The following is a 9,437-nucleotide window of genomic DNA, read 5'->3' on the forward strand; positions in this document are numbered from 1 at the left end:
CAGTTAATTTTAATTTGCATACCAAGAAATCTTACAAGACAGAATTGAAATTAGTTCTAGGAGTTAATGAAATTAAGTTTCATTATGCATGTCAAATCACAGAGATGTGCAGTTAAGTATTATAAAATACATTCTAAACCTTGATATCAGTTCAGTCTTTTGCAGTATTGCCTTTATAAACAACCAGGCTTTTTAAAGACAACAATGACTACAGTATGAACAAGACGTGTTCTTAATCAGATTTACAGCAAAGTCTTTAATTATTTTATATGGAAAATTGGCAAGCAGTGATACAAAACACACCAGCAATGCATGGTCATGACTGTTGCAGTTATGTTTCTGCATTTGAAACGTGTTCTGGAGTGATTCTTTAACAAAGGAAACTTTTGACTAAGATTTGGTAATTACACTTCCTTACAATTACAATTACACGTCACAAAGCTACTATTTGATCGTGATGTGATACATTTTGGGTTATACTTATTATACTTAGGTCACGATGGTGTTTAAACAACACTTCAAATGTGCTATCAGTTTATTTGCACTTGAGTTGTAGTTTAGTGTGTGGAAGGTCTTTTTCTTCACTAAATAAAAATATTCTGACTTTTTATCTCACAATTCTTTCTTTACATCTTGCAATTCTGACTTTGTTTCTCTGAATTAGGATACAAACTTGCAATTGCAAGTTATAAAGTCAGAATTATGAGATATAAAGAAGCATTTACCTTACTGATTTTTTTTCGTTCTTTTTTCTTCCAGAGGCGTAAAATTCTTACTTTATTTCTCAGAATTGTGAGTTTGTGTCGCAATTCTGAAAAAAAAAATAAGTCAAGAATTGCAAGATGTCAGCTCGAAACTGTGAGGAAAATAGTCAGAATTAAGATTGAAAAATTTATTTATTCATTCATTTTTTAAGTGGCGGGAACAAGCTTCCATGTTTAATTCATTCATATTGAAATGATCTGCCAGTGGGGTAAGTAAAATATTCGGTCCAACTTTATATTAGGTGGCCTTAACTACTATGTACTTACATAAAAAATAAGTACAATGTACTTATTGTGTTCACATTGAGAGGGTTGGAGGTATGGGTAAGTTTAAGGGTGGGTTAAGGTGTAAAGTATGGGTCAACAGTGTAATTATAAATGTAATTACAGAAATTAAATACAGATGTAATTACATCTAGTTTTTTTTTTAAATATAAGTACAATGTAAAAACATGTATGTATACAATAAGTACATTGAACTAAATTATTAATTAAAATGTAAGTACATAGTAGTTAAGGCCACTTAATATAAAGTGGGTCCAAATATTCTTAAAAGAGTATTTAACTTACCCCACTGGCAGATAATTTTACTTTAATTTTAAGAATGATAAGATATTTTGACTAGAAACCAGACAAATATACTAAGTAAGATAAGCCATTTTTTCGCGGTTGGCTGGTGAATCTGTATTAACTTTCATCGCAGTACTTTCCAGCAGCACATTCCACCCTCAAGCTATCATATTTAAGCACTAATCCGAAATGCACTTTCGTTCACACCTCAAAGGGTCTGATGTCCATCTGACAGAGCTTGGCAGCAGTAGATGTGTTAGTGTGTGCAGGACTGGCAGCGCTGTAGGCCGTGGGGGTTGCATGCTGGACAGCGCAGCTCTCTGATTGACTCGTTGAAGCGATTGGCCAGCATGGACAGTTTGCTGCCATGACAGAGGGAGCACGGCTCAGAACCTGAACCTCCGCACTGTCCACAGGAGCCTGCTTCCTGCTGCACAAACAAAACAAGTAAACAAACAGCAAACAAGCGTGGTGCACAAGCAAGCAGAATGATGAAGCCAAGTGCACTCTACAAGCCTGCAGCCTGTTTTAAAGGTAAGGTTCACCCAAATATGATAATTCACACATCATTTCTTCACCCTAGTATTCAAAACCTATTTGTATTTCCTTCTTCTGTGGAACACAAATGAAAATATTTTTTGACGTTATTTATTTGCTAACATCTCTGTGCTCTCTGCTCTGCATCGAGTCTGAATCTGACCACTAAAACTTTAAGATTAAATGGTTAATTTATATTATTCTAAAAATGGGAGAAAATGTAAAGCACGGTTTGGCGGTCGAAGTCATTGTGTCCCTCACTGATTTCCATAGAAACATGACATGGAGAACACCATGTCATGTCTGTATTCGGTCTCGGGAAATATGGAGAAACTTATGGATCTAATGGACTGGTCTATGGAGGTAATCCCTGAACCCCCTGTTTTTCCGCTGGTTCCATCCAGCCCTGATCCCCCGTATTCCCTCTCAGTCTCCTACTCCTACCTCCTCCAGTCAGTTCCTATGCTCCATTTCCGCTGGTTCCGTCCAGCCCTGAATTTTCTGCTTCTCCGCTGGTTCCGCCCAGCTCTGAATTTCCTGTGTCTCCGCTGGTTCCGCCCAGCTCTGAATTTTCTGCTTCTCCGCTGGTTCCGCCCAGCTCTGAATTTCCTGTGTCTCCTGTGTTCCCTCCCAGCCTCCCTCTCCCACCTCCTCCTAGACCTGCCAGTTCCCCTGCTCCACTTCCGCTGGTTCCGTCCAGCCCTGATCCTCCTGTGTTTCCTCCCATCCTTCCTCTCGCTCCTCCTCCTAGACCAGCCAGTTCCACGACCTCATCTCTGCTGGTGCCAGTCTGTCCCAAGGCCCTGTCTCCGCCTCCAGCTTCCGAGCCCTGGACTCCTGCTCGGTCCTTCGACCCAGCGGCTCCGCCTTGGATCTTAGCTCCCTCGTCTTCACCGTGGCCTGGCATCCCACCTGCTCCACCGGGCTACTTCGTCCCTCTGGCTCCACCTTGGTCAGTCGTCGACCATCCGCCGCCTCGGGACTCCATTCCTCTGGCTTCACCTCGTCACTCCATCCCTCCGGCTCTGTCAGGCTCCTCCTTCCCTCTGGTTCCACCTCCATCCTCAGTCACTCCGGCTCCACAGCGGTCTTCCAGGACCCCACCTCCGCCTTGGTCGCCTGAGCCTTCTGCTCCACCTAGGCCCTCCGAATCCTTGACGTCACCCTGGCTCTACGGCTGTCAGCACCCTGGTGTCGTCCGCTCATACTCCACCATGGCTCCTCCCGCCGTCGACTCCACCTTGGATCTCCATCCTGGCTGGTCTCTGGAGGACCATCTGGCTCCTCCTGCACTGGGCTCCTCCCTCCTTCCACTCCGCCCTGGTCCCTACCTCCATGCTCCCTCTTCACCTGCTCCTTGCCTGCTCTTCACCCGCCTCCAGAACCCCCACCCTCCCCCCGCTGGTATTCCTCTTGCGGTGCGAGGACGCACCTTTCCGGGAGGGGGCAAACTGTTACGTTTATAAACTTTCTGTTCCCTTATTTGGTCACCTTCCTTTTCTTGTTTTGGTTAATTGATTATTCCCCACCTTCTCCAGTTCCCTCATTACCTCCTGAGTGTTTAAATACCCGGTCTGTTCAGTTCTCCCTCGTCCGTGATTGAATGTGCATCTGAATGTGAATGTATCTGTGAACATATATGTTAATGCTAATGTAATATAGTATATTGTCTGTTAGTCTCCTTCGTCATCCAGTAAACTCCTCATTTTAATCACCATCCTCCACTAGCACTTTGTCTTTCGTTTAGCACTACCTCACTTGTAACAATTACTATATATTTCTTTATTTTTTTAGTAAATACATAGTAGTTAAAGAAACCTCAGATAAAGTTGGACCACATTTTTATTTAACTGTAAACAATGCAGTTCATTTTCTAAAAATATTGCATTCGGTTTGCACATTTACAGGTGCATCTCAATAAATTAGAATGTCATGGAAAAGTTAATTTATCACATTTGTTAAATGTGAGCCAAAATCATCACAATTAAAAGAACAAAATACTTAAACTACTTCAGTCTGTGTGCACTGAATTTATTTAATACACAAGTTTCACAATTTTAGTTAAATTACTGAAATAAATTAACTTTTCCATGACATTCTGATTTATTGAGATCCAGCTGTATTTATTAAAGTATGCATTAAAGTGCATGCTATAGAGTCATTATGATATACTCTTAATGTATGGTCAGTTACAGTTTGAAGAGTTATTTAGTTAAAATGTTAGTTAAAATGCTTTACAATCTTTCAATGGGTGTATCTTCCATAAAAGACTGAACAGAAGGATTGATTAGAGTAAAAGATTTATGGAAGTGAAATGTACAGTACAAGGATTCATGTCATGGTTCATTATTTTCAGTGGTGTTTCAGAAAAGAGTCATTTTTCATGACGAACTGTGTTTTAGCAGTGGATAACATTCTGCAAAATTCTTAATAACTGCTTTGTAAATTTTGTGAGTTATACAAGTAGATTCCAGCTCTGAGAAACTACAAAACATACTGTACAACAGCTTTTTTTTACACAATACAGATAAATGGAGAAAGTGATAAAACTAATGTTATCTTTTTTTTGAGACAATGGTATATGGAGCAATCAAGTATGAGTAACCATGGTACGAGCAGACTAATTAAAGTTGGTGTAGTAGAACAGAAGTAAAGAGCACTGAGACAGAGCATTTACAGTCTACTGAACTTCAGACTGTTTATACCTTTTGTTCAGTCATTGTGTTCGGTTCCTCTGCACGGGAGCGTGCTGTTCTATGTCTCCCTTTGCTCTGGGACTCCCGTCCTGGTGAACTTTCTTTTCTGTCCCGGCTGCGGTGAGGACTCCTTCCAGATTCTCCTCTTCTGTGAGGAGCTCGAATAATCTTCAGGTTGCTGGTGTAGATAATAATCTTTCCAAAATCTAATACCGGTTCCTATATTAACAAACAAAGAATCGCTATTATACTATTATACAGAATCGCATTATATAGTCTTTGTTATGGTACTCCAAGCATTTCAATGACGTTGCACTTGAATATGGTAGTCATTCAGTACAAAAGTGCAATGATATTCTCAGAGTAGCATGTTCGCCACAATAAGTTTTCATAGAATTTAGTTCATGCAGTCTAATACAGTGCATAGATTCATAGCGTCTGTTGCCATGTAATTACATATATATAATAATAATGAACTAACTATGTTATTATTTTGTGTATCTGTTTTTAAAATCTTTTTTTTTTTCACTTAGAATTTTGGGATGTCTTTGAATTCAGCTCTCTGTAGGCTGATAATTTTTATTAAAATCAAACGATGTGGCATCCTTTCGTTCCTAACATGTTACCCAGTCCATATCAGTATAGTTTTCCAGCATGATATTTTTCCCCATTGAGATCGGATGTGATTTAAAAGTGTTCTATTCATTTTTTTGAGCTGTGTATATATTGCGATATATAATATTATCGTGAATTTGTGTTAATCACGTGGAGCAAAATATGATATTGTGGCAGCCCTACTGCAATCACATAATTATATTTCATTATGATAAATAACATTGTTATCATCTAAGGTAAAAAAAAAGAAAGAAAATTGTACTTGTATTTACAGTACTCTGGATCTATTTTACTGGACTTTTAAAGTCTTTTAAGGAAGGGAAAGTCAAGAGAAAAAGGAAACCACTGGGGTAAGAGATGGGAAACCGGATTAGGACGTGACGCAAGTCAGACTGAAACCTACATCCACATGAGCCTCATGAGTCTGTGAGTTACCTACTATAACATGGCCGGCTTTTATTATTCTGAGACATTGATAGATTTGATTAGATTAAATGTCGGAGATCTGATGTTAAAAAATGTGATAAATATCCTGTCCATTTTTTCTTGACATGCTGATATGCAAAACGGAGGATCTTTAACAGTTTACTCTTTCAACAGCATGTCACAGGTGACATTTTAATGAAAATGTAAGCTTAATACAACACAAAGAAGCAAACTAGCCTTCAGTCTTATTTAAAGATTATATGGTTCAGTCTATATATTTGAGTGATGTTCTTTTCTTTTTCAGATTTGAGCCAGAGAAACACAACAGTGTTCACAATAGAAAGGAAAGCTGATCATTTCTATGCGGATGAGATATAATTGCATGCCTATGTTTAGAAGCTGTGTTGGAGTGTGGGTCTATTTTTAGATCTGGGAACTATGAATTAGTAACAGTGTGGCATGAAAACTGAGACTTTATAAATATCACTGTGACCGCGGACCAAGACAAAACAATAGAAAATCTGGCAAGAAATGTTTTGCTTTTCAATGCAAGGAATCCTTACAAAACACACATTGTGTTTCGCCTACAACAAATCGTTACCGTTTTCTAAACTTCGCCCACCTTGGTTATTTTGCAAGATTTGCAAGATGTCCCACGGGAATGAAATGATGATTACTGTGAACAGGGCAATTTCCATTCCTGTGTGCTCATAAAACGGGGGGGAAAATAATAGCTATTATACTTACGTGGGCTGGAATGATGTTTGACATTGCAAAGCATTATCAAATAAAAAGAAACATTTATGCAGTACAATGATAAAAGCAGCAGACACTGCGAATCAGAATCAAGCAAACCCTTATCAGTCAACTGAAAAAAAAAAAAAAAGAAGGGTCTTTTGAAAGCGACGATAACATTAGTGAAGAGAACATCAGTAATAACTGATTATTCTGTGAGATTTTTAAGGTTCTCATTGGTTTATAGGACCAAAGTTCCTTTAAGGCAAGTCATTTCAATAAGTAAACATCAAATTCTCCCAAACTGTTGGCCAAGCTTATGACTAAATGTTATATTTGAAATCACTAATTAAATCTAAAGTAGCTGCAGTGATGCGATGACTTTGCCAATTAGCGATTGGCTCTTCCCTCAGTGAAGGCGGGCACATTGCCCTTTCTTCCATTCATAGCTGGTCTAGATGGTTGCTAGCCTGTTCTTGGTGGTTGCTACATGATTGCTGACTCGCTCAAGTCAAAAAAAGCCCCAAACCATATGATTTTCAGATCTCTAGATATATGGCTCACATCCCACCATGAGTGGATGTTTATGGGATTATTATATCCTATGTCTCCCAGGCAAGAATTAGTTCCTCAGTAAGACTGATTTGAGGTTTTGTTCATATCCATAATGGGAACAGAGGTAGGTTACACAAACGTAATACTTAGCTGGTGGGTTGTGGTGAGGTGGGGGGGGGGGTTGTGAATTGTTTTAAATCCATTATCCTAATTGTGAACAATAGTAAAAGGAACAAATAAGATTGTTAATGATAAACAAAAATAGATAAATCTTTCAAAAGCCAAGTTTTTATAAATACGCTCTTTAAACTCATGTTGGTTGGAAATTATTGTTTAGAACTATTTTTAAGAAACATTTTAATTAACAACTCTAAAAATGTCATGTGGTGTAATTTTCAAGTAAAAATTAATAACTATCAAGTAATGACATATCTCTTTACATTTCCCATAGCCTACATGCGAGGGTACCTATGTTTTTAAACATATTTTTCTAAGTAAAATATCATTGCAATTATTAATTCATAAATACCATTGCACTTTTGGGGGCATTTCACAAGCTTAATTAACTGTGAATTGTTAATAAAAAGCTCAAATTATCTGATGTAAGTTTATAGACTCTGACCTTGACAGGCCTCTGTATGATATCATTTTATTTTGTTTTATATTTATTTAATTTTTCTGCAAATTTCTGCATGTTGGTTGGCTTTTTGATTGGAATATGTGGCTTTAGATTTCTCTTTTTTTTTTCAGATTTTAGGAATGTGCAGTATTTATTATTGTAATTACTATTATTATGATACAAGATAATGCCAAACTATGTAGAAAAGTTTTCTATTTTAGAATGTTAGTGTATTTATGCTTTTTTTTTCTCATTACATATAAGGACAGTCGGAATATGGTAATTAAAAATATATATCACAGAAGAGGCTTACTTTAGTCAATGTAAGTACTGTAGGAATGTATGTACGTATGAATGTGTCTTTTTAAGGTCTTTTTTTTTTTCTTTATCTTTTTTTTATAAGTACCAAAGTTCAGTCCATAGAGAGAAATCTAGCGTTCAATGCAGTGTGTCCTTACTTTATTATCTCCTTCTTGAAGATCTGCACACGCCAGGGAGTTGTATCCCGTCACTCCTCGATAGACGTTTATCCTCTGGGCGATCAGGCCTGTCGGGGGGTACAAACTCTGGTCCTGCATGTCTTCTAAGCCACACAGATGTCCCATCTTCATCTTGGTGTGGATGAAGCTGTGAGGGTACTGCTCCTCTGGACTGTCCAGCTCCTGTCCATCTTCATACACATGCTTCAGCACCCGGCCGCTGTACGACGAGGCCAGCTTGAACCTCACCTTCCTGGGCTTGCAGCTGGGCTCCATGGTCCCTTGCAGCTGAAATTCCCAATGGTCTTTTAAAGAACTGGAAGAACTGTGGAAGAGAAGTATTGAGGAGAGACTCGGTCAGCCCAGCTGCTTTCCATAGCCCTGATGAATTATTGAGCAGGTGATCTTGTGCACAACAGGAGAGTTGCAAATTGAGACCTCACAGTTTCATCAAATAATGATGGTTGAAGGAGAGAAGCAGGTGTGTATCTGTATTGCTAATGCATTAATGAATGTAAATTCTTACTATTACTATTATGTTGAGTGTAATATTGTTGTGGGTGCACTCATACTTGTATATATGTATGTGTGTGTGTATGTGTGTGTGTGTGTGTGTGTGTGTGTGTGTGTGTGTGTGTGTGTGTGTGTGTGTGTGTGTGTGTGTGCGTGTGCGTGTGCGTGTGCGTGTGTGTATACAGTATAGACCAAAAGTTTGGACACACCTTCTCATTCAATGAGTTTTCTTTATTTTCATGACTATGAAAATTATAGATTCACACTGAAGGCATCAAAACTGTGAATTAGCACATGTGGAATTATATACATAACAAAAAAGTGTGAAACAACTGAAAATATGTCATATTGTAGGTTCTTCAAAGTAGCCATCCTTTGCTTTGATTACTGCTTTGCACACTCTTGGCATTCTCTTGATGAGGTTCAAGAGCTAGTCACCTGAAATGGTCTTCCAACAGTCTTGAAGGAGTTCCCCGAGAGATGCTTAGCACTTGTTGGCCCTTTTGCCTTCTGTCTGCAGTCCAGCTCACCTCTAAACCATCTGGATTGGGTTCAGGTCCGGTGACTGTGGAGGCCAGGTCATCTGGAGCAGCACCCCATCACTCTCCTTCTTGCTCAAATAGCCCTTGATGCCTTCAGTGTGACTCTACAATTTTCAGAGTCATGAACATAAAGAAAACTCTTTGAATGAGAAGGTGTGTCCAAACTTTTGGTCTGTACTGTATATATATATATATATATATATATATATATATATATATATATATATATATATAAAATGTATAAATGCACATTCATAACCACATTCTGAAAGCCCCTTCCCTCCACTAATTTAAGCTTTGACAGTTGAGTGCAAGAAGTATCATTCATTACACACACACTTGAACACACTTTTCAAACTTTTTAATAACATAGAATAGTGCTAAAG

At 38.5% G+C, this 9,437-nt stretch overlaps 1 protein-coding gene across 1 annotated transcript; it reads right to left on the reverse strand.

Annotated features, from left to right (window-relative positions):
• Positions 1–1,468: 1,468 nt before the first annotated feature.
• LOC113038320 (glutaredoxin domain-containing cysteine-rich protein 2-like) lies at positions 1,469–8,482 on the reverse strand. Its single transcript, XM_026195646.1, has 3 exons — positions 7,976–8,482; positions 4,577–4,786; positions 1,469–1,764 (listed from the first exon to the last, which is right to left on the reverse strand). Exons 1-3 carry the CDS (start codon positions 8,270–8,272, stop codon positions 1,591–1,593), a joined length of 681 nt encoding a protein of 226 aa, XP_026051431.1. The 5' UTR covers positions 8,273–8,482; the 3' UTR covers positions 1,469–1,590.
• Between the last annotated feature and the right edge of the window lie 955 nt (positions 8,483–9,437).

This window comes from Carassius auratus, chromosome 21, assembly GCF_003368295.1.
Source record: "Carassius auratus strain Wakin chromosome 21, ASM336829v1, whole genome shotgun sequence".
Classification (NCBI taxonomy): Eukaryota; Metazoa; Chordata; class Actinopteri; order Cypriniformes; family Cyprinidae; genus Carassius; species Carassius auratus.